The 26151-nt window shown below is 35.8% G+C and overlaps 2 protein-coding genes across 2 annotated transcripts; both read right to left on the reverse strand.

Annotated features, from left to right (window-relative positions):
• Positions 1-20859: 20859 nt before the first annotated feature.
• Positions 20860-22068, reverse strand: LOC126666303 (uncharacterized). The gene is made up of 2 exons (XM_050359319.2): positions 21718-22068; positions 20860-21612 (listed from the first exon to the last, which is right to left on the reverse strand). The coding sequence occupies exons 1-2, from the start codon at positions 22066-22068 to the stop codon at positions 20971-20973; spliced, it is 993 nt and encodes a 330-aa protein (XP_050215276.1). The 3' UTR covers positions 20860-20970.
• Positions 22069-22293: 225 nt separating this feature from the next.
• On the reverse strand, positions 22294-23695 carry LOC126670464 (uncharacterized). Its single transcript, XM_050364207.1, has 4 exons — positions 23201-23695; positions 22892-23117; positions 22743-22805; positions 22294-22502 (listed from the first exon to the last, which is right to left on the reverse strand). The coding sequence occupies exons 1-4, from the start codon at positions 23693-23695 to the stop codon at positions 22294-22296; spliced, it is 993 nt and encodes a 330-aa protein (XP_050220164.1).
• Positions 23696-26151: the final 2456 nt, after the last annotated feature.

The raw sequence follows: 26151 nt of genomic DNA on the forward strand, positions 1-26151 counted from the left end.
GTTTATAAGAGAAACACTTGTCATTATGATGGTGAATCTTAATTTGGAGCTTAGCTTTATAATATAGTATAGATTTTATATTTAGACTTAGTTAATTGAATGATTTCATACTTTAAGTAAACAAATTGCCAAAAATTTAAAAATTGGGGTACAATTAAAACGAAAAAATGCGAAATAGGGTACAATTGCACAATTTTCAACGTCAGAGTAGGATTGAAAAGGGATTAAAAGGTCCGGATTTTTCAAGGCAATAGACATTTTAGAAATTAAGTTTTCATTTTTGAATATCCTATTTCAAAATTAAAATTATTTTACATTTATTCCTTTTTATCATTCTTCTACTCACACTATAAATAAGAATAAAATTGAAAAAATTTATAATAATTATTATATTTTTAATCTTCTTGCAGAGTAAAGTTTAACTTCTAAAATGAAACGGAGGGTATAGTAATATCGTTTGTTTGTCATAAATATTCTATATTTAAATTTTTGTGGACTTGATCAAATATTTATAAAATTTTGTGATAAATAGATATAATTAAATAAATAATTTACTTTTATCATAATTAATCTAAAGTAAAAGTTTTTTTGAAAAATTACCAAAAAGATCAACATATTTCAGCTGTCTATTTTTATTTATTCATCAGTAAGTTATACTTTCTTTAATATTTTTTACGAATAAAAATATATTAAAGGCCACGAAAAATGCCAAAAACTCAAAAACTTAAAAAACACTACAAGAACATTGATTTTTAGGGACCACTGTATTGCGAAGGGCTCTTAATCCGGTCTTAATATGTGTATCAATAAGGACCATTTCACTTTCTGGTCCTTATATCAAATTGTACATTTTATATTACGACCACTTTTATACTCCTTTCCTAAAAAGATAAAAAACTCCCGTTCCAATTGCTAAAAACTAAACCTATTCGTAATTTAATATTTCAAACCTAAACCAAAATAAGAAAAATATCACGACTGAAACCAAAAAACAAACAAAAAATGTAAGAATCTCTACTCACTATTGCGATTTTGAAATGGAAGAATCTCAATTGCGATTTTGAAATGGAACAAGAAAAACAATTGCGAAGGGATTTTGGTCGTAATTGGTTTTCAGATAGTGGTTGTAATTAGCGAAGGGAAAATTTACCTTCGGAAAAACTATTACGGCCGAATACCTTTTCCCCGTCCCAAATACTTTTAGCGGCGGAGCCTATTACGACGGCTTACGACCGGATTTTTCCCTTCCAAATAGACATATTAGGACCACTTTAATGAATTTACGACCATTTTTTCCTTCGCTAATGAAGCAGTTTCTTGTAGTGGAACTTGCACATAAGAAGTGACGCACAAAAAGTTGCACACTAAAAGTTACGACTTCGGATGGGAGAATTACAAACCTGAAAACAGAAAACAATATGGATTCCTGAAAAAAATTCAAACTAGAATAAGGAAAACTATTATCATTTTATTTACAACCAAACACTGTCTTTGTGTGAGCGAAGCAGGGTTCAGGGCCGCTCGCCAAAGGCTTATGGCTGAATTCTCGATTTGGAATTGGTTTGAAAAATGGATTCGTCATAGTTCAACAAGGAAATGCCTTTTAACCAACTAGTTAACCTTATTCGCCTTTGGTAAGATTATCGTTCATTAGACCAATGACAAGTGTTCATGGAACCTCCCCGAGACTCTTGTGCTTGACTTATCTGTTACTGGCTTTATTTACTAGACATATTCGTTTTTATCTTATTTCAACAGTATATGCCGTTCACAGGATGTGAAAGCTGTAAATAAACAAGTATGAAAGCAGTAAACATCTTTGAAGCGCATATGACTCGACCTGGACTAGAATTTGAGTCAAGTAGCAGGTACTCCTAAACATACATCTAACCTTAGAGGTTTCTAGCAAATAGTCATATGTCTGGCTGATCAGGATTAATTACATGCACAAAGCCTAAATCGGATGTAAACGTTTGATTGATTTATTTTATTACGTGATCTTGAAAACCTATACAACCGTTACTATTTTTTCGTAGTAGTCCTACGATGTCTAAGTGATGGGCTGTAACTGGATTAATGGGCCAATTTTAGTTGATTAGTCCTTTAACCGGTTTTTATTTGATTTGGAATGCTTTTGTAAAGCGATAAAAAATGTTGGCATGCTCAGGGGCAGTTTGATATACATACAAGGTTAGAAATACTTTTTAACCTCGTTGCCTTTGAGTGCCTGGCACTCGCGCGGGTTTTTACCATCGGTCTGGTCAGAATGGGCACTCGGTCAGATCAGAAGAGTTGTGGTCGATCTGGTTCTATTGGTTTGATCCAGAGTCGAGATTAGCCCGGAGTCGTCTATGGAAGTTGCTGGTTTGGTGGGCCTCTGGCTAGTGGGCCCGGTTTATATACTATGTTACATTACTGGACTTAAGAGTGTGTCTTAATTCGATTCTGGCCCTTTACTCAACAGAATATTAAACTACACTAAATTCTCTACGTCTGGGTTCAAACCGGGCCTGATTCGGAGTCTGGATGAGTACGGAAACACGTCTGAAAGTTTGGAACGAAGTCTAGAAGATTTGGGAAGCGATTCTGGAAAGCTGACAATGAGGAACATGGCGCCAATTTAAGCTGGCGGCGCCAGCAGATTATTGTGGCAGCGCCGCCACTTTATTTCAGCGTCGCCGTCGTTTCAATTGCGGCGACGACGGTTTGTCGGCAGGTTCAGAGATAGTTTTGTTTTACTTCTCCTCACTCGTTTCAACTACGTTCCTCATGCAAAACTAGTCAAAATCACATAAAATTGAACAAGGAATTGAAATATGGAATTTACAGAGTGCTTAAAGCTCATTTAAACAAAAAAATATTTCTTGGAAGCAACTCGAAACTAGGTTTTTCCGTGGGGAAAAACACTTAAAACGCCTAGTAACGTGCATTCGAGCCTTTAAAACAAGCCTAGAGGACCAGAGCAAGCCCTAATGCCTTTAAAACAAGCCCTAGAGGATCAGAGAAGCCCAAAGCCTTCAAGACGAGACCAAGTAGACAAGAATAAACTTAGAGGATCAACAAGTTGCCCATATAACAAAATTCAAACAACCAACAGAGTCAGGCTCTACAGATGGCATAAAGACGCCGAAATATGGTAGAGAGGCACCAAGATATGGCATAATGACGCCAAAGTACGGTATAAAGACACCAAAGATCGCTAGAAATGCATAAGAGCATGGTAGAAAAGCACCAACAGATGTTAGAGAGACACCAAGATACGGCATAAAGACGCCAAAGTACGGCTTGTCTTGGAGGCTCTAGGGCTTATTATGATCCTGTAGAGTTTGTTAATAATCCTCTGGGGGTGTTCTGGTCCACTAGGATTGTGACTCTTCTCATTGGCTTGTTCCATGATGGCGAATCTTGTCATTGGGAAAGGTCCTCTGGCGATTTTTACTTTGTCTAGCCGGATCCAACGGGGAATTTTCTTATTTTAATTTTATTGTCGAGCCTATTGGTCCTGGGTTTATTGGAAGAAAAATGGCTCTAAGTAGCTTGTCTATGGAAGGCTTGCGCTTATAAATGCTTCAGGGGAAAGTGGATACATCCTTTGCTGAGATTCTGGGAAATGCTTTATATTCTGACTCGGAGTCTGGGAGTTTCTTGTAGAGAGTAGTTTAATGAGCTGGCCTGGATTGGTGTACATAACATACAACAAACTAGTTAGTGTAAACTGTATTTGACTTGTATACTTACTTGGAGTATTTTGTGGATCCATTTGTCGCATAACATCCCTCTAGAGGATACTTGGGTTCGCTGGCTGCAGGGCGTTATCGAGAGACCGGGTATGCGTTATTTGATGCATAGTCCATTGATTTGTTAGACCCACTGTCCGTGTAATTTCCGGTGAACCACCCCCGTCGATGCTGTGTGGTAGGGATGTTGTGACTTGCCCTATGTTTAGACCACAAAGGTCATCCAGTGGTTGAATTTGTATTTGCTCCCCGACAAAGCTACTTGAACGATCCGGTGTTACCCTGTCTACTAGGTGAGTTTCCTCTGATTGGCATGCCAGGCGTTCATGTTCTTAACGGTGCTGATACAGTCCGTAGGAAATGGGATGACGACATTGATTCGTTGTCACATGAGTGGAACTCTGATAAGTTGATTATACGTTCATGTAATGTAGATGTCGTATTGCCTTGACATTGCTCTTTTGTTTGTGTTTCGATCTTACGCAGAACAACCTGTTTTCCTTGTGCTTTTCATCTATCTTTATAATATGGAGTCCACAATTATATAGGTGTCTAATTTGTGGGACTTCCCATCCCATTCATGTATTGGAAACCTAATACACTTAACTTTTGGCTGGTGGATACCTGATGCCCTCTTGATTTTTGGCTGGTGGAGGCCCAATACCTCCTATCTTCTAATTGGTGGAGATCGGATGCCCCATGCCTTCTGCTTTTGAAGCTAATAGTTGATGCTTGTTCTGGTGTTGGAGTTAGGTTGGCGCCTTGTCTTCATTCTGAGGTGAGATGAAGGTTCAGAGCCTGGTGTCTCTAGGGAGTAATTCCTTACACAGTGGCCCGTTATCTGACATGTAGGTTGTCTGCTTTGGGTGTTTCTGGGTGGTGTAGGTTTGACGCCTGCTGATTTTGGTGGTGGCATTTAAAGATAGAGGACTGGCGCTTGCCGGTTCTAGAATGGTATGGAGGATGTGACCTGTTGTTCCTGGAGGGGTCAGCTATGTACCATATCTGCACAGATGAGGGTAAAAATTCTAGAATGTAATATGATCTATTCTATATGTATGCATGTATGCTATTTTTTTTGCTCCGATTGCTCTCTGGTTTCTAGCGGTACTGCATGGACGATCTGGGCCGCAGGGTGCAACGGGCAGAGATGGCTCCTGCTGAAAATAGAGCTGATATTCCCCTTGGATTTCCTGGCGGTAGCTGATGTGACTTTCATGTCGGTGGTCATTGACTTGGAGCCCATGGTGGTTTTAGATACCCTGCTTCTTCTTCTAATGGTGTGCAGGCTGGGTCTGACGACGACGCTGATGATGAGCTCTCCGGGAGCGATGATGGAGATTTTGGGACCCTAGTGAAGGATTGGGATTATTACAAGTAGAGTTTTGTTCTTTGTAGTGCCTTCTTGTATGTCACTACATTGTTTCCTACGCGTGGATACTTTACTTGCTGAACTTCATCATCACTTCGCGTTCTAGATGTCTTATTTAAATTTCTGGTTTCCAAAAAGTGATCTGATTCTTCGTCTTCTGTTGTGTTTAGGAGCTCGTAGTCCCGTGATGATCGAATTGTGGTAAGCCTCGGTCGCGAGATGTTTCCATGGTTGGTACCCATAGTCCCGTGACGATTGGATTGTGGGAAGCCTAAGTCACGATGTGTTGCAATAATTGGGAGCTCGTAGTCCCGTAAGTGTTTGAGTTGTGGGAGGCCTTAGTCCCATGACTGATGCCTCCTGTTGTCTAATAGCAGAGGTTTGTTGACTTTCATAGAGACTTGGAGCCTATTTTGAGTTCTTTGATGCCCCCTGCTATCCGGATGTTCTTCGTAGGACGGTAGAGGCATAACGCCTTTGGCCGAGTACGAGGTTCAAAACTTGTGACGAGGTTTTCAACGCCCCCAGGTATCTGGATTTCCACCTTGGGATAATAATGGCATGGCACATATTCTGAGTTGTAAAGGCTTGTAACATGTGGTTCTTGAGGGTATTCTTGGAGTAATGGGGTTAATCCTCCTACTATCTAGGATGAGGGCTTTGATGCCCCCCTATCATATGGGATTTCATCTCAAGATGCAATGGAATGTCTATTTTGATTCTGCAAGAGGCCTACTGAGAGGATTATGACATTTTATGTCATCAGGATTTCCTTCTCCAAGTAGTAGAGGCATGTTGCATGTTTGGGCCTTCTGGAAACATAAAGATTTTGGAGTCTACTCTTGAGGGTTTTGATGCCTTCTACTAACCGGGTGTTTATCGTAGGACAATAGAGGCGTTGTGTCTAAACTGGGTAGAAGGCCTGAAACCTGTGACATGGATTTTGATGCCCCTACCATCTGAATTTCTGTTTCAGAATAGTAGTGTCATAGTGCCTGTTCTGGGTTGTAGAGGCTTGTAGCATGTGGTTTTTGAGGCGTGTTTTGCTTGTGGAGGATTCTAGGCTTGTTTTGATTATGTAGGAGGTCGGAGGCTTGTGCTTGATTTTGAAAGAGGCCTGAAGCCAGTTGTGGGGATTCCGACACTCCCTTTGCTATCCATATTTCCGTTCCTGGATAGTGGCAGCATGGTGCCTGTTTTGATGTACTTGTAGAATGGTCGGGACCGTAAGTGTCCAAATCTGGATGGCGGGGAGTTCTTTTGCCCCCTGTTGTCTAGGTAAGGAAGTCTTCTGCCCCCCTGCTGTCTGGTTGAGGAAGTTTTCTTTCCTCCTGCTGTCTAGCTGAGAAAGTCTTCTGCCCCCTTTGTTGTCTGGCTGAGGAAGTCATATGCCCCATGCTGTCTAGCTGAGGAAGTTTTCTACCCCGGTTGTCTGGCTGAGGAAATCTTCTGCCTCCTACTGTCTGGCTGAGGAAGTCTTCTGCCCCTTGCTGTCTGGCTGAGGAAGTCTTTTGCCCCATGATTGTCTAGATGAGGAAGTCTTCTTTGATTCCCCCTGCTATCTAGGTCTTTTAAGTAGAGTCTTGTGGCCCATTGAGTTTTTGGTACGCTCTAACTATGGAGATTTATGAGCATGTTCGGGGTGTCCAAATTTGAAAAAACTGGCCCCATTTTTCATTTTTTGTGCTTATCCATTCTGGACCCGTTATTCTAGGCCTTGACGGGCGTCCTAATTTGCCAAAATTGACCCCATTTGTATTTTTCCCGAGCTTATCTATTGTAGACTCGCTATTGCTCCCTCATTGAAGCATTCAGTTTTTTAGTGGGAGACTGGATGGTTCGATAAAGAGTCTTGCTCTTATCTTGACTCTGTAGTCCAGCCTTGGAAAGATTGATCTTTAATTTCCATGATAGTTTATGCGCATTCAACTATTAACAGCTCCTCTGAAAAAAACAAATTGGAAATATTGTTCGAATGGTTTACAATTCCCGATGTTCCGCTCGGCTGTTCTGGATAGCTAAAGCCTTTTCTGCTTTTGAACTCTATGATGCTCAATTTGGTTGCTCTGGATGACTGAAACCCATATCATTCTATTTTGATTGTCCCAGATGTCGGGAACTCGTCGTCTCGTGAAATCCCATAGTGGTCTTAATGCCCCCAGATTCTGCGCTGTGAATTTTTGAGCTTTGTATCTTGCGAAGTTTGGCTATAATTTCCTTTAGTCTTACATTATGAACTCAAGTCAGCTTGCTAATTGGAGCATTTTAGTTTTCTTATGGGGGGATCGGATGTCCCAATAAAGAGTCCAGCTACTCCATTCATTTTCTTTGGTTATGTGTTTTAGCCTTATAAGACTCATTTCCATTTTTGACAGTATATGCGCATTTCAAAAATTACATGGCACTACAAGGAAGTGTATTTGATTATTATTATCATTTCATTATTTTCATTGTCTCAAAGATTGTGCTTTACAATTTACGGTCGTTTGTTTGTCCTTTATAGGTACATGGGCTGGTTATTAATCATGGAATGCATGCTTGATAAGAGATCTATATTGCTAATGTAATACCCCAAATATTTTAAAATAATTAAATCGTGCCACGTGCCGTGAATTTTGATAAATTAAATTAAAATGGATTTCATTTAGTTATATTGGAAATGTAGAGTAATTTTTATTAAGTGATATTAGCGGGATTTAAGTAAAAGTTTAGAAAATTAATATAAAATAAAATATAAATCCCGTAATGGAAATTATTTCGCCAAAGTCTGCGAAATATTTTATAGTATTTATGGTTAAAATTTCGTATCGATCGAAGACTGTTTTCAATTTGGACGCGAATGCTATTTGGACTAAATTGCAACTTTTAGAAAGTTCAAGGACTAAAGTAAAAGTTAGCCAATATGTGTATAAGATAAGTATAATTCAAAATGAAGAATCCAGAACCATCAAACCCATTCATTTTCCTTTTCATTATCAGTAACATCATTTCCTTCGTTCGATCTCCATTTCTCGTCCGTTTTTGACATTCCTTAGCTCGATTTGATCGTATTTAAACGGGTAATAACGGCAAGCATGTCGTTTTGCCATTTGTTGGAATTTATTCGGTGGAATATCGAGCTAAAGATTGAGGTTTCGAGCGGTTTTATTGTTTTAACAATTTTGGATTAATTTTAGCGTTTTAAGCTTAGATTACGTGTTATGGATGTATTTAAGCGTTTTGGGAATGATTTTAGGGCGTTAAGCATGTCGGAAATTGAGCCTCGAGATGCGAGCCCGCGGCTGTGTGTCGCACAGCAAAACTATGCGAACGCACAACAAAACTGTGCGAACGCACAGCAAGACTATGCGAACGCACAGTATAGAGGGACTGTGCGAACGCACAGTCTGCCGAGGACTGTGCGATCACACAGCAGCGTGCGAACGCACAGTCTGCTGTGCGAACGCACAGTCAGGCGTGCGAATGCACAGGAAACCGAACCGTCGATTCGTTTTGCAAAGTTTATTATGTTTTCGCGTATCGCGATCGAGTTCATTTGGCTATCGATTAGTTTAAATTTTTAACCTTAAAAGGTTAATCGAGTATCGACTTAAATGGGTCATATGAACCGAAATAAGTTATAAGTCATTTATCAGAGTAGAATACGTGAGAAGCACAATAGTCGATAAGTTTAATGTATCGCGTCTTGAGTCTAGAGTCAATCCTAGAATAGGATTCTGATTTGAGTTATTGATTTTAAATCATCTTAGATCCGGCGAGGCAAGCAGCAGCTGAACTGGGAGCTCGAGAAGATTGACGGTTTTTGAGCACCGTAGTGTTTTTGGATAGCGATTTCTGTGAGTTTATATATATTTACTTTTCAAGTATTTAAGAGAGCATTATTTACGAAACAAGTGTTTTATATTGCTTTACTTTGGAAATGAATGTTTGCAATGCAATCATTCTATACGAAATACATACATGTCGTTTTGAAACCAGTATCGATCCGATGGAACATGCCTTCCTATTGGGAGGTAATAGGACTTTGTGATCACCAGTTTTGATTAATCACAACTTTGAATATGATTATGAGTACGAATACGAAAGTTGGATATAACATACTTCACAAGCAGCAGCTAGTTCAGGACTCCATTTGCAAGCTTCACGGATAATTGAAAGATAGATACGAGGTTGAACTCGGTGGAATTATCTCAGGACCCGTATCTAGCGGGTTGAACTCGGTCGAATTATCTCGGGACCCACGACTTGGGATTAAGAGACTGGCAGCGGTTGAACTCGGTGGAATTATCCCGGGACCGGGCCAATGGATTAAATGATTAATTCGATTATGTTTGGCATGTTCGAGGATTAGGGTTTCAATCAGATCTTTTACTTGGCTACACGTGATTGAAATGTTTATTGCATTGCTTTACGTTTTATATGAATACTTATTAGTAAGTAGTATGAACTCACTCAGTATATTCTCGTACACTGACCCCTCACAGTTTTCCCTTTCAGGTGAAAAAGAACTTTTGAAGTGACGGACTTCTATCCTTCTTCCAGAAGTCTAATATTTTTTAAAAGTATGTAAAGATACAGTACTTTACTTCTAGAGCTACAGTAGATAGGTGCCTTATGTTTTAGTCAATGTCAAACGGTTTTCTGTAAATATAACTCTGATGTTTTAAATACATGTATATATTATGTTTTCTGTGCTATTACCGTTTGTCTGCGCCAGATGATGAAGTATGTCCTGGCATGTTTATAGCATGACACGTGTTTATGTTTGTCATGCATGACGTATGTGCTTTGCAAAAAATTAATTTACGTTTTTAGGCTTGCTACGGGTTTTGGAGCTACCACTCCCATTCCCTAGCGCCGGTCTCGGCCCATGAGATTTGGGTTGTGACAGATAACTCATTGAATAACCGGTACAATTGAGATACTTTATGTTTCAAGGGGCTGTACTCCTGTCGTCAATTAGTACTTTTTCGGATTTTTGTAATTGACTATTTTTTATGAGCGTCTTACACAGCTCGCAGGCTCTAGAGGAGGTCTTGCAGCGCATTCCTTCTACTCTTTAGATCGTCCCGCTCTTGTAGATAGGTGAGCTACTGCTTGGCGATGGACTTCTTTGTTTGTGGTGATTCCTATTCGGGCTAAACGTCCGTTGTAGCGTGTGCCTCTACTGCTAGATGCCTTTGAGTAGCGTAAGCCTTCCAGTTTGTGGCCAAATCATTTTATGCCAAGAGACATGTGAGAGATCTCTTGTGGGTACTAACCCGAAAGCCGCTATCCCTTTGAAATAGCTATCCTTTTTTTCTCAGGATTCAGGATTAAAGTCTCTTGCGATAGAATTATCTCTAAAAGTTATTCACTTCTTTGTACCGGTTATTGAATGAACTAATGACATAGCTCGATCTCATCGATGCATGCATAGATGGCTATTGAAAAAAACATATCCATTAGGTAAGACATGACATAGATGAGAAGAATATATTTCATAATTAACTCTGGATTATTAATGAAAATCAAATAAAGAAATTTTTTCATAATTGTTCAAGTACTGGGAAATTTAAATAAAACTGGAAAACACGGGCAATCAGGTCTTGAATCTTATGTTGGAGAGTGATGCAATGATTTGCATGATGTCCTCTAATTTGGCGTAGCTGGCAGTACGCATAGGCGACATAGTTTGGTCACTTGGATCAGGTACCGTCTTTGCTATTACGACTCTATTAGGTTCAGAGCTCTCAATTCTTCGAATATGGCAGATAGGGGTTTCTCAAACATAGAGAACCTCCAATTAAGATCTCTTTGCATGCTTAGCCCTTTTTTGATCCTTTTTTGGGTGTTGTACCATTCTTCTATGAGTGGTCTTGGAACAACAAGCTATTTTTTCACATTTCCGAATTACATAGCTGTGACTTCATTTTTTATCTCACGGTTGAAGGCTTCCATCTCGTCCCTCAATTCAACAACCATGTTAGATTTTAAAATTTCTAAGTCCTCTCGTTTGACGGTATACCCTTCGGTGGCTTGTGCAGCATGCTTCAAGCTTTTATACTGCTCCATAGAGTTTCTGGTCTCTTCGCAAAACTCCTCTGATGGCAGTGGTTCTATCGGCATTTTGAAAATAGAGGCGGTTGTTTTTCTCAATTTGAAAGAAGGTATGTACTTGTGAGTGGAGGGGGGGGGGGTTGGGGCCGCTCGCGCAAGGCTTATGGCTGACTTCTCGATCTGCAAATGGTTTGAAAAATGGAGTCGCCACCTAGTTCAACTAGGAAATTCCTTTTAATCAACTAGATAACCTTACTCGCCTCCGGTATGATTATCATGCATCGGGCCAAAGACTAGGGTTCGTGGACCTCCTCGAGACTCTTGTGCTTGGCTTATTTGTTACCAGTTTTATTTACTGGACATATTTGCATTTATCTCATCTCAACAGTATATGCAGTTCACATGATATGAAAGCTGTAAATAAACATGTATGAAAGCGTGTAAACAAGTTTTGCCCACATATGACTCGATCTGGACTGGAATTTGAGGCAAATAGCAAGCACTCCTAAACATACATCTAACCTTAGAGGTTTCTAGCAAATAGTCATAAGTATGGATGGTCTGGATATTTTACATGAACAAAGTCTAAACCAAATGTAAACATTTGATTGGTTGATTTTATTAGGTGAGTCTTAAAAAACAGTTACTACATTTTCATGGCAGTCCCACGATGTCTAAGTGATGGACTGGAATTGCATTAATGGGCCAATCTTAGGTGATTAGTCCTTTAACCGGTTATTATTTGATTTGGAACGCTTTTGGAAAGCGGTAAGCAATGCTGGCATGCTCAAGGGCAGTTGGATATACATTCAAGATTAGGAATAATTTCTAACCTTATTGACTTTGATTGCCTAGCACTCGTGCGGGTTTTGAGCATCGGTCTTGTCGGAATGGGCTCTCGGTCAGATCAGAGGTCCTTATACTCATTATGCCTAGCGTGAGAGTTGTGCGTCTCGTCAATCTGGTTCTACTGGTTTGATCCGAAATCAATTCCGAGTTTGGGTTTGCCTGAATCGGCTGTGGAAGTTGCTGGTTTGCTGGGGCCTGGGCTCGTGGGCCCAGTTTATACACTATGTTACATTACTGGAATTCTGAGTCCGTCTTAAACCTGTTATGACCCTTTACTTTACATAATATTAAACTACACTAAATTCTCTACGAAGAACACGGACAATTTAAGCTGCTGGCGCATGCGGGTTATTGTGGCGGCGGCGCCACTTTATTTTGGCGACGGCGTTAGTTTTATTAGCGGCAGCGATGATTCATCGGCAGGTTCAGAGGTCGTTTTATTTTGCTTCGTTCTCACTCGTTTCAACTACGTTTCTCATGCAAAAATAGTCAAAATCGCATTAAATTGAACAAGGAATTAAAATATGGTAATTATAGAGTGTTTAAAGCACATTTAAACAAAAAATATTTTCTAGGAAGCAACTCAAAAATAGGTTTTTTCATGGAAAAAAGCACTTTGAAACACCTAGAAACGTGCATTCTTGGGCATCTAATTGATTATTTTCTGGATTTGAACATTAAGAACAACTAATTATAGTGATTAACATGCTTTTTCGTCGAATTCTTGACAATTTATTGAAAACATCGAATTCGCTAATATGGCAGTTTTATAGCTAAAATTAACAAATAAGCTATCATGCACCCTAAATTACACAATCACATCAATTATGATATTTATGGCATACAATCTATTGCCAAAATCAAAGGAATAAATATAAAGGGTCCTCAGAATTATTGGTCTGAGTCCTTGGCTCGTTTGAAGGCGAAGTGGATGCGGAATCCAGCATCGAATCTGTGGAGATGTTGCGTTCTTAGAGAATTAACACATATTAGTGTCTTCAGGACCGAAATCGACGTGATTGTGTGCTATGTAAAATTCGGCTATGGCTACTTTAGATGAGGGGATCGAATGTTCTAGGTATTTTTCTAGAGTTTGTGTGTCACCTCTAGTCAGGCTGACTTAAGGTTGTATTTATAGGGGAATTGGTGACCTAGGGTTCCCTAGAATCTTCTAGAATATTCTAGGGTTGAAAGTGTCTGAAGTGATAGGCCTTTAGGTGTCAGGATTAGCTAGGAACGCTATTTTTTAATTAAATTCGTATTACAACTTGATGGCTAAGTAAAAGAGTGCTAAAAGTGCGTTTTGGTGCCCAAAATTGTTAAAAAGGTTCCTTGGGCCCTATAGGTTTGGTCATGATCAATTCCGGTCCGTAAAACTTGTAAATTGTCCATAAACTTCTAAGACAATACAATTAGTCCAATTTATGAACTTAGATTACAATCTCTTTGGATATTTATGGGCTATTTACGCCTAGTTACGTTTTAATCCGCCAAGTTTGCAGCTATGCACAGATTACGCATGTTTCGATTTCAGTTAGCAAATTGAAAGCTCATCATCCGGACATATTTCTATGGAAATCATCATTGGACGCTTCAGTTCCTTGTCACTTTTTACGTGTCTGAAACATAGGTCTACACTTTGTAAAACTTGAGAAAATCAAATCCTCTAGAGAGGTCGAAGTATGATTAAAACTACTCCTAGTCATTTTCATGATCTAAATAATGTTGTTCCAAAGAGAGTACCAAAGCTCTATGTATTTCTTTTTTTGGAATAAGAAATCTCCATTGTAAGAAAAAATAATCGAAGTCCAACGGCATAACAAAAGACAAACCCATTTTGCGGATAACCAAATTCTAAAAAACGAAGCAAACTTGCAATCATAAGAATGTGATTATGTATTTCAGAAATATTACACAAATCATAACCAGCTGGAATAATATTCCTTCGAGTGAAGAATGCAGCTGACGAAACCCGACCATGCATGACAACCCTGATAAAGAAAAGAACTCTAGGTGGAGAAGATGATTTCCAGGTTAATTAGAAAGACTTTGAGTTGCTGTCATTTTCCCCAACAATCTATGGAAACTGCTTGGAGTAAAAACTCCATTAGCAGCAGCCCATAAAATAACTTCAGCTGCAAAATTGTTATAAAAAATTGGGTTAATTCCTAAAAAAATCACGAACTTTACATGAAGTTTCATTTTAATCATGACCTTTAAAAGTTGTCATTTAAAGGCACGAACTTTCATTTTATTTTAAATCTATCACCAAAGTAAAATTCAGTGTATTATCTGACTAAAAATTCCTAATCCTAGATACTCTAACTGAAAGATAATAAGATTTGATGTTGATTTATAACTTGGGTCTTTCATTAATGGTTTAGTAAAGAATTTAGTCAATAAAAATACACTGAAATGATGTATTTGAAACAATATGAAAGTTCGTGTCTTTAAATGGCAACTTTTAAAGGTCATCATTAAAATGAAACTTCGTGTTAAGTTCGTGATTTTTTTAGAAATTAACCCTAAAAAATTTCTTCCACCAATTTCTACAACAATTCAAGGTCTTTTTTCTCATACGGCGAAGACGTATTCTCAGTTGTCAATCAATCTTCGAAATGCTAACTCCCTACTGCTTAGACAATCCAAAGAGGTTAGGATATAAGTCAACCATTCCTCCATTAGCATCTCACTTATCTTTCCAAAATAAAATTGATTCACCATTGTGAGTCTTCAAAAAAAGTTCATAATTGATAAATCTGGTAAAAGATCATCATGTCTTTAGGACATGTCCAAGTTCGTCTTCCTTTAAGTCACTCCAAAATAAACTTGATACATAATGAATTCCGAGTTATATCCTACAAGAAAAAAATGGCTATATAAGATTTCAGACTCTTTGTCCGAAATCCACTATGAAGCTTAAGTTAGTATTAATCTCCATATATAAAGTTATTATATAAAAGAGGTTAAAAAATCTAACAAACTATAGTTATAGGTTGGCTTGCCTTATATATAGACTTGTTAAGTTGGCTTCCTTATAAGCTAGCATTGTGGAATTTTGGTATAAAGTGGTCATGTGAGATTTTGTTTTAATCACATTATCGTATCATGCAAATATTTATGTGTCACGACCTGAAATCTCGAGTCGAGACCGGCCCTAGGGAATGGGAGTGTTAGCTTCGAAACTCGTATTAAGCATGAAAACACTATAAATTTTTTGCTTTTCAAATCAAACATTCATTCATGAATTTTTTTCATAATACATATAACCTCACTAAAATAAGCATCAGACTAAAAATGCTTAATACATAAATATTAAAAACTAGTGCCGAAGAAATAAAACTTTGGAAGGTTTCATCGAATCATCATTTACTTTCCGAAAAAATTGGAGAAACAACAGGGTCAATGTAAAACTGAGTGAGTTTACAATATTACGAATAAATATTATATAAAGGGTAAAAACATCTCAAAACCGCTTTATGTAAAATAGAGTCTCTTTTGAGATCATACTTAAAATTCTTTTTCAATGAACTTACTATAACGTGTATTTGTAGAAATATTATATAATATTTTTCGTAAAACAACAATCATATCATATACATATTAATAAGTTTCATTGTCAGATACTTATTTACTTTTTTATAATCGATGGATATCATACTTTTTATAGAAATTATTAGTTAATCAAACTAGTAATCGTTCTCTCATGAGTACTCTAAATTCGTGGTATCAAGAGTTATTTATCTCTGTATAAACCAACGACTAATGTTTATGTTCCCAAGAGCCAATCATCACCGCGCTAAGCATCAACCATAACATAATTTGTACGAGTCCCGAGAGCAAAGCATCAGCGTGTTGACTCATTAGTGGTCCCGAGAGCTAAGCATCACCGCAATAACCACCATTTGTAAACCTCAAGAGCTGAGCATCACCGGTTGGTACACTAGATACGGTCTCGAGAGCTAAGCATCACGGTATGACCTGTATTCAAACGTCAAATATTAATAACAAAGTTATCCAGTATATCGTATACGTGTTGTATTAATCGCACTCATATTGGTTGTTAAGACAATGTACTTGTCTCCACAATTATGGTTGTTAATGAAGCACTACTTAATTGTTAGATCCAGTCCCGAGAGCCTCCACCGAGTTATTGGTGAGATATGTTAGATCCAAATCATATTATTGTTGATACAGGTCCCGAGAGATAACTCACTGAGTTACCTTGTATCAATATTTATTATTCGATGTACATTAGTACAATCTTTCGTCATTCTTATTTGATGTTTTCATAAGTTATGTTTAGTTCTTTGATCTTTTCTCAAATCATATCTAACACAACACATATAATATCATACATCAAATTATACATCTACAAAACATTCACATTTATCGTTATACATATTATCATGTGTTTGTTCGTATATTGTTTGTTTTTTATTCTTGTAGTGTGCTATGTTTACCCGTCCCCAATACTTTGTTTTATATGATTTATTGATAATATGTTAGCAATTATTATCAAACATAATATATTTAAAACATATATCAAAGAAAATCATATTTAAACATATATGCTGCTAAAATATAACACATATAACATTTTAATTCATATAGCGGATAGCATATCAAAATACTCGGTTTTATGAATATTGACAAGTAATAATGTGTACTCACTACTTGCTTATCACAATCCTTACTCCTTGCGTCTGAAGTATCTCGACTGGTCGTATCTAAACATTAAACCACTTGTTAATGTTTGAATATGACTAATTATATAACTCATAACTGTTATTCGTATTATCAATACTTTTTTTATTGATAACTCATATATTTATATAAATCCATTTAGTTATAATTCTCGTTCCAAGAAAACGCTTATATCGTTTTGATAAACCAATAATAATTCATTTCAATTCATAATTGAATCGTTCAAATTAACGCAAAATCGATAAGCTATATAAAATTCCTCAATTAATCTATTAAATTAATTAAAACATTAATCCAACTATAAACTAACTCATTCAAACGTTTAAAATCATATCAATTCAATATATTAATTCGATAAATCTTATTTATAGATTAATAAACTAATACATATATATACATTGATTTGATAAATGTTAATTATCGAATAACTAATCAATAAATACCAAAAATAACTTTAAATTCATTATAAATACTATGAATACATGCGGATTATCGAAAAAATTGGAGTCGGAAACGAGAATCAGAGTCGAACGGACAAACCCTAATCTCACCATTGCCTCTACTCATTTGAAAGTAAGAAGAAGAAATAAAATGGGTTTTGTAAAACAAAACAGGTTATGCACAATTCTTATATTCATTTGGCTAAAAGTCTATTTTGGTCCCTAACTCAAATACGCATTTTAACCTAAATTGTTAATTATCCTCCGTACCTAATTATTAAACAAATTCATTTTTCAATGAAACTTGGACAATAAATTCTTAAAAATATAAAACAAATAAAATATAATTTTTATTTGCATGGGACTTATATTTTAATTTATATAAATCTTTATATGTTATTCTAGGTCTCGCTCAGTCACACTTAAATATTTACACTATGTTCAAATTTCATGAAATTTTGACGATTACTTCTTAAAATTATTTCACGAATATTAACCTTTAAAATATTCGTTCAGGACTTATAAATTATTTTATTTTAATTTTCTAAGCTTTACTTCGTCCGGATCAATCCAATTTGACGACTAAAAAGTTTCAAATGTACTTTTATCCCTCGATAATTAAAATAGGTCTTTTACGAATATTTTTCTTAATATTCGAACCTCAAAATATTATATTTAATATTTTGATTATCCAGATTTGACCTTGTGACATATTCCATTCATTTAAAATTACGGGGTATTAAATTCTCCCCTCCTTATAAAAATTCGTCCTCGAATTTAAAATCTAAAGCCATGCAACTCAGATTACTCCTGTACCATTTTTCTTAATACAAATAAGATCGAATTCCTTGATCGTATAATGCCTTCTTATAGCATTAATTTAGTATTTAAATGATTATTAGTTTGTTTCTTCAAGTTGTTCGTTACTTATTAGTAATAAACAATGTCACATTCTAATTTCAAAGTTTAATCGTTATCGTTCATCCTTCTATTTTGTTGACTTTACTGTTAGTGTTACATCCTTCTATTTTCATTATCGTTATCGTTCATCCTTCTATCACGTGTTCGATGCACTACTCTTATTCATCACTTACTAATTGTTGACTTTACAGTTAGGGTTACATGATTTCTATATGACAACTTTCTTATGTCATAATATCACGGTTCCACTTACACGTATCTTCTGATGTGGATGATCTTAAACTAAAGATCTCCTTAGTAGTCAATTCATTATCTATGAATTGATTCTTTCTTTTAATCTCTTTACTTGAAGTCATTTGATAAACGCAATATTCATATTGTATTGCGTACCTAACTTATGTGCTCTCTCTATTCTAAAGAGTAAGGCTATTTATACAAACATTACCACTTTACACATTTTGTAAGGCTACAACTTCGCTCTGTGTTCAGAATCAACACAAGACTTCTCTTGAGATTTTTTGATTCTAGTCTCAAAACGGTTCGCATCGCGTCACTCGTCATTCTAAGAGAGTCTATGACTAAGCGTACATATGTTTAAAAAGTAATTTGTTTAAAATCACATTAGATTTTCATATCTCAAATCATGTCATAGTTATGCACCGGTGTGATGACTTCTCTCAGCACAAGAGTTGCAATGACATTCCTCTTTTCATTTCTTACATACACAATGCATATGATGCGTGATCTACTAGTGAACATAGTATGGATGTAGTGATGCAATTCTATTTGTGCCAATCCAATGTTATCGTTGTTTGTGTCCGGGCAGTAAACTGCTAGGTTGTGGGTCCAATTCCTCCCACAAGAACTCCCCCCTCCCCCAATTATCAAAAAACAAACATCCATTTTCTTACAATATGGTGTTTACATAAGTTTCTATAGACACAAAGCTCTGTAAAAACTTCTCTTTAAATAACTTTCAACATATCCTTCTTACAACTGTTTACATCTTTCTACATACACAAAGGATCAAATCCTATTCGTCGAGTTCAGGCATAGTTAGAGAAACAAGCTCAAACATTCATGTCTGACCTTGTATCAATTCAATATCACCTCGAGTTAACAATAATAGTTTGTCCCTATTACTTCAATCACAGCAAACGGTAGGAAGAATTCTTTAAATCGGGTCACAAACTCTGCCCATGTTATTTGACCCATTATTGGTCCAATTATTTGCCGAAACCAATCCTTGGCAGGACCTTTTCTTGACATTTTTATTAAAAATACAGTTTGCCTCTCATCAGCCTGAAGTCTGCAACCATTTTGCTCGACTTCCTCCAAAACGTCTAATGCATCACTTGCTCCATCATACTCTTTTCAATGCAATTTCATATAATCCAACACCAATTCTTTATCGGCATTCCTCTTTTCATATTGATACTTATTGTAGCAACTGTCCCATCATCAACACACAATTATGCACAACAGTAAGTTCTGCTACCAAATGATTGATATCAATATTGGGTTGTTGCGACACTCCTAGTGCCTGCATATTCCCAACTTGATCTACTCTAGGTCCTTCTTGACCTCTGCCTTGTCGGCCTCTACATGCTGGCCGGACTGGTTCACGATTGCCTTCATTATCTAAGATGTCACAACCCAAAATCTCGAGCCGCGACCGGCGCTAGGAAATGAGAATGGTAGTTCCGAAACCCGTAGCAAGATTTTAAAAATACACATAAATGTTTTCGCGAAACAATCATTTTTGAAAACTGAACGTTCATTCATAAACAATTCGTTTGCATTAAAAGCTCCTTCAGCTTTGACGTATACAAGCGTCCATTTCAAAACATAAAAATGTTTCATATGAACCTGGGTCTTACCGTGCGATGTCCCACATCCAAGCACAGCCCGTTCCAACACAAAACAAACGGTTTTAACAGCGGAATTCAAATAACATACATATGCATCAGAGTTTACACATGAAAACCATTAAAAACATCCATGCAAACTAGAACTTGACCCTACTGCAGCACTATTGATCCTGTACATACTTAAAACTTCTAGAACAAGAATAGAAGTCCGACTTGCCAAAACTAAACACCTGCACCAAACATTGTTGGGGGGGTCAGTCGAAACTGAGTGAGTTCATTTAGTTTACAAATGCGTATTTAAAATATTCAAATCAATGTAAAACCATTGAGGCACCGTTTGGATTGATGGATTCTAAAATCCATAGATTTTAATAAAATCAATGGATTTTAAATCAATGGATTTTAAATGTATGGATTTTGAAATTCCATCGTTTGGTTTGCATACAAAATCAATGGATAATGATGTAATTTTCCTTCCACTCTTGTTTGGTTCAATAACTACAATCTATGGATTTAAAATATTTTTTCCATTTCTACCCTCAATTATATATTTAAATATTAATCATTTTATAGCAAAAGACATTTCTTCTATAACATAAGATCAAGAATACTAAAAATTAAAATAATATATTATTATAATTTATTTTGTAACATAGTAATATATCAATATAACCATTCAAAAACTATTATTAATTAGATCATAATGCACTAATCATATATGTAATCATATACGGTTCAAAAAAATAACATAGCCATTTAATAAATCAGTGTCATTTTTTTTATTAAAACAACTTAAATCAGAAGAAAGAAAAAAAAACAGCTAACTAATACTATCCAAAAGTGCTCGCATAACCACTACTTTGGAACAATATCCAGCCCCAAAGACACTGCCTTAAGCTGTGTTAACAATACAAGAACATTACTATCAAAAATAAGAGACCCCATAATGCACTAATTTCGTTGTCAACAAAATTCATCAAAATAGTATCAAACAGCAACAACAATATGTTACCATGTCTTGTAAATCATGTCTATCACGCATCTGGAATTAAAAGAGCCAAAACATATGTGCTTCTAGCTTCATCATCCAAGCTGAAAAAGAAGTCAGTTTCAAATGGACATTTAACTAACTTTCTTGCCACTGTCAGCCTTTGTATTTCAGAAATATCTTTGATTTTCTTTAACTCTTCATATATCTTCATCCTCCTCTCAGCTGCATCTTGTTCATGTTGAAAACAGTCAGCAAGTTTAGAAATATGACCACCTGCACCTTGAAAAATACCTTCTAATTTAGTCATTTGAGAAGTAAAAGATTGTATGAGCATCTCAGTATCAGAAACTTTCTGCTTCTTCTTGCCATTTGGTGCTTGGGATGAAGATGGACTAGTATGGTTTGAATTTTTGTTGCCCGCGGAATAAGCACCATGAAAAATATTTGGTGCGTCACTAGTCATGAATTGTGATATATCTTCAAAATCATCATCCAACAAAGTGTATGAAGTACTGTTAGGCATTGATTCAGATCCCAACATTTGCTCTTCTTTATCAAGTTCCTCAACAGCGTCTGCTGCAGACTCGGCTGCAGCTCCAGTTGCCCGATCTTTGCCAAATACTCGACAAAGTTTGTCAAAACAAGGAAAAGGCTTGTTTTTTATCCCACTTGCATTAGGATGAACCTGTTTCATTTAATAGGATTTCATAAAATTAAAAGATAAGACTATTATTACACAAATAAATAAATACATGTAAATATAATGAAACAAGTGTAGAACTATTTATACCTTAATCCATTCTTCGAATACACCATCATCCGCAGTGATACACTGGCGCTCCGAGTCCCATCCAAAACCCGAACAACTATCTCCTCTCATTTCACATATAGCATGATATTGTTTTTTTAAATATTTATGTCTTGACTTGATATGAGGATTGGCCCTTTTGGCACATCCAGGCAACATAGATTGCATATATTTTTGCAAATCTTGAAAAGCACCATTCTTAAACGCTCCATTGATCACCTTTCCAGTATTAACCAAATGTAGCATCCCATCAACTAAAAGAGCATCTTCTTCAGGTGACCATGAATTGTAATCTCTAGTTTGTGCATCGCTTTCACACTTTCTTTTAGCCATCGTGCTATTTCAATTATATATATACAATAAACCAAAAAAATTATATCAGTGATAAAAAAAAAAATATCAATTCAATTTAATATATGAGCTAATTACACAATAAATTTTTAAAAAATTAAATTACAGATAAAATAAATAAAAAATAATTTAAGAAAATTGCAAGAATAGTTTAATACATTTAAACTGGATTTTTCACAATATTCTAAAATCTTCTTCATAGCAAAACTAATTACTATTCCTATTATTTCTCCAATTGTTGAACATTTGCACAGCTAAAGTTTCTCTAAATTGATTCCACTCTTCTGATGATAAGAGATAGTTGATATTAGCATGTGGATTAGCAATTCCAGGTGAATGATCTTCCTCTACATATAAAGCATCCATTGGATCAACACTCATCTCTTGTCTAATTAGATTATGAAGAATGCAACAAGCTGACACAATTCTTCCAACTGTCTTAGTCGAAAACCATGACGGTTCTCTAAGTATGGCCCATCTTAATTTTAACACACCGAAACATCTTACATTTCTAGCTCTAGAGTGCTTCATATTAAAGTATATTTATTTATTTATACTATTTATATTTATTTATATATAAATATTCAAATTAAAATCAAATTCTGGAGTTGCTGGTTGGCTTCCTTGTCTCCATTCATTGAGATGATATCTTTGACCTCTATATGGAGTAAGAAAATCCTCACAGTTTGTATAGCCAGCGTCACACAAATAGTAGTACCCTAAATAATAGAAAATATTGTTCAGATATATAAATATATTATATGATACTATAATAGTAAAATTATAAATAATTAATTATATGTACCTTGAGGTACTCTAAGACCATTTCTTCTAGTTATTTCATTTCTTAAAATTCTACCATCATGTGCCGACCCTTCCCATCCTGGTAGAACATATATGAATTGCATATCTTGCGAACATACTCCTAAAACATTCATAGCTATCTCATTTTTTCTTGTACGGTATATAGACTTCTCTCCTTTTGGTACTCGTACTTTAATATATGTTCCATCTAAAGCACCTAAACAATTCTATGTAAAAAGTAATATCATTGTTAGATAATATTTTTTTTTCTTCTTATGATAACTAAACAAATAAGGTATAGAAAAAAAACCTTGAAGCACTTCCATCTATCGTCTGTACTGTTTTCGAGAATAGGTTCTGGCTTTTTGAATAAAATATCTTGAAGTCGAAGAATGTAACCTAGAACTATATTAAATTGTCTACTAACAGCCTCTCCAGATCTGCGAAAGAACGACTGTAGCTGTCTATTTTTCTCATGATGACTGATAGTATATAAAAAAATAGCTACCATTTCTTCAAGCTCTAAATTTCTTGTTCCATGTAACTTACCTACATCTCTAACCATCTCACATAATTTCCAAAATGTTTTTCTATCCATTCTCAATAAATTGATTGTGTAAGTATCATTTTCTCTTATAGCATATCTAATATTGCTTAATCTTGCTGCAACTCTCTCTTCTCCAAATTCATCATTCACATAGGTAATGCCTTTAGGTAATTTCACACCATTTAATATAAATTTATGGATGATGATTGACATGAGAGAATAAACATCCAGAAGCATTTCTATATAAATAGTAGCCATTACAATAGCAATTCTTCTTCTACTTTTAGGTAGACGAGCCATCTCAAATCCTTAATACAAAAAAATTATAATTCATACTCATATTAATATAAACATTTTGTATAATCATAATATTAAATTATTTGATTAAACGAATACAATTAGCTTTGAAACAATAGTTATTTAAAATTGTAATTATAAACAAGTAGTTTTGTTTTTCATTTGAAAAACCATAAATAACCGAACACAAAATTAACGTCAACAATAAGATTATTGGTAAAAAAACTAACTCAAATTTTATTCAAATTTCATGAATATTATGACATGCATCTATTGAGAATATCATGACATGCATCAACAATAATATGTGTAAAGAAATAAAGAAAGAATATCATGACATGCATCAACAATAATATGTGTAAAGAAATAAAGAAAGTGCAGAACTTACAAAAAAAATAGTTGGCTAAACCTTCAACGGCAAAGAAAAATATTTGCAGAGATGTTTGTATAAACAAAATGGTTAATTAGGGTTAAGGATAATTTAGGAATATTAAATTTTTTCTAGGGATAGTTTTGGAAAAAATCTAAATAGTATAACAATCCATCATTTATAGAAAATGGTGGATTAGGACTTTCCCACCTAGAAGGTGGGAAATTAAAACCCTCAAAAATGATGGATTGTAGAAAATGAGGGAATTCAAAAATCCATAGATTTTGATACTTTTTTTTTACCAAACGATGGATTTTGTCTGAATCCATGGATTGTTTAAAATCCATCGTTTAGAATCCATCAATCCAAATGGTGCCTGAATTAAAAGCATCCATGCATTAGTATTCTGAATGAAACCCTAATCGAAAGATTCCTAAGAACCCAACTACGGAATCCAATGAGTCTGGACCGTACATAATCACCCGTCATCACAGACTTCACATATGACAGCATCTGGGCCGGTAATAAAACCACCAACGCCACAGATTTATATTGGGTATCTAGGCCGGGAACAACACCACGTCGCCACAGATATGTATTGGGTATTGTCACGACCCAATTTCCGCTTAGAAACTCGTGTCGAGACCGGCGCTAGGGAATGGGAATGGTTGTTCCGAAACCCGTAGCAAGCCTAGGAAAAACAGTAAAAACTTTTCGCGTTTTGAAAACATAAAAGGTCTCAATTTCTTTTCGCAAGTATTTGAAACCTTCAAATAAACGTGTAATCAAAACCATGCAATCGCATTTCTGGACTTAGGGTGATACATGTATACTGCACACACCTTGACACAACCCTGTCCAAAAACAATGCCAGCGGTGCAAACCAGTTATCGTGTCAAGCAACTGGTTTAAGCATGCCATTTAATTAATCACAAAGCTTTTATCAAAACCAGGTTTCTTATAAACAACTGGCAAAAGCCCTTTTTATAAAAACATGCTTTTGTCCCAAAATGATACTCACAGTAGTTTCATATCAGAGTTTAAGCATTTACAATTGAACTACTGTTCGGAGCTAGAACTACTCTGCAGCTCTAGAGTGACCCTTATTTAGTTACAACTTCCAGAAAAAGAATTGGAAGTCTTGTCACGTCAAAATATCATTTACCTGTGAAAAGGGAAATCAACGGGGGTCAAATATGAGTGAATTCACATAGTTACTCAAGCATATTAATAAAAGCAGAAATCGCATGTAAACACACTTTGTGCAGCCAAATAACCGATCCAAATGAAACCCTAAGAGAAACCCCATTTGGTTAACTGTGACTAATGTCACAGTTCGTGCTCTCTTGTTTAACACAGGATGAAATGTGAACTCACATTGTCACAATCATCTTATCTCTGTGTAAGGTTTGCTGGGCCGTAAATTAAATTACTGGCTCCCCAGGATAACCTGTTAGGTCTTGGCCGCTTTGCAAGCATCTGGCCAAAGAACCCAACTAGTATGCAATGCAATGTTTTATTAATACCGGTGATCACACAGTTCTATTGTTGCCCAATAGATAGCACGTTCCAGTGGATCTATATATTGGTTTCAAATCGACTCTATGCAATGCAATTTCAAACACATTTTTAGTTATAAATGTTTTGGCATCAATATTCAAAAGTAAATATGCGAACTCACAAAACCGTTATCCACAAAACAGTTCTCGTTCACCCTCTACTCTCCTGGTCCAGTAGCTTGCTTGCTCGTTGGATCTAGTTAGAAAACAATTGTTAAATACAATTGAAACAAGAATTCTAACTCTAAAGAGTAGACTTTCTATTGACATTACTAACATGTAACAAATCTATTCTATACTCATATTTGATATCAACTCATAGTCCTCTAACTATTAACCACTTTGATTAATAGAGGACCCAATTAAAACATCTCTATGTTTTAATTAATCGAACTCCCTTAATTGTCCTAGTTCTTTTAATCCTTTAAACGTCCAGGTTTAAGGTTTAAAGTCCATTTAAATCATCCATAGTTCGACGATTACTTCCG

The sequence above is a fragment of the Mercurialis annua genome, linkage group LG1-X (genome assembly GCF_937616625.2).
Source record: "Mercurialis annua linkage group LG1-X, ddMerAnnu1.2, whole genome shotgun sequence".
Classification (NCBI taxonomy): domain Eukaryota; kingdom Viridiplantae; phylum Streptophyta; class Magnoliopsida; order Malpighiales; family Euphorbiaceae; genus Mercurialis; species Mercurialis annua.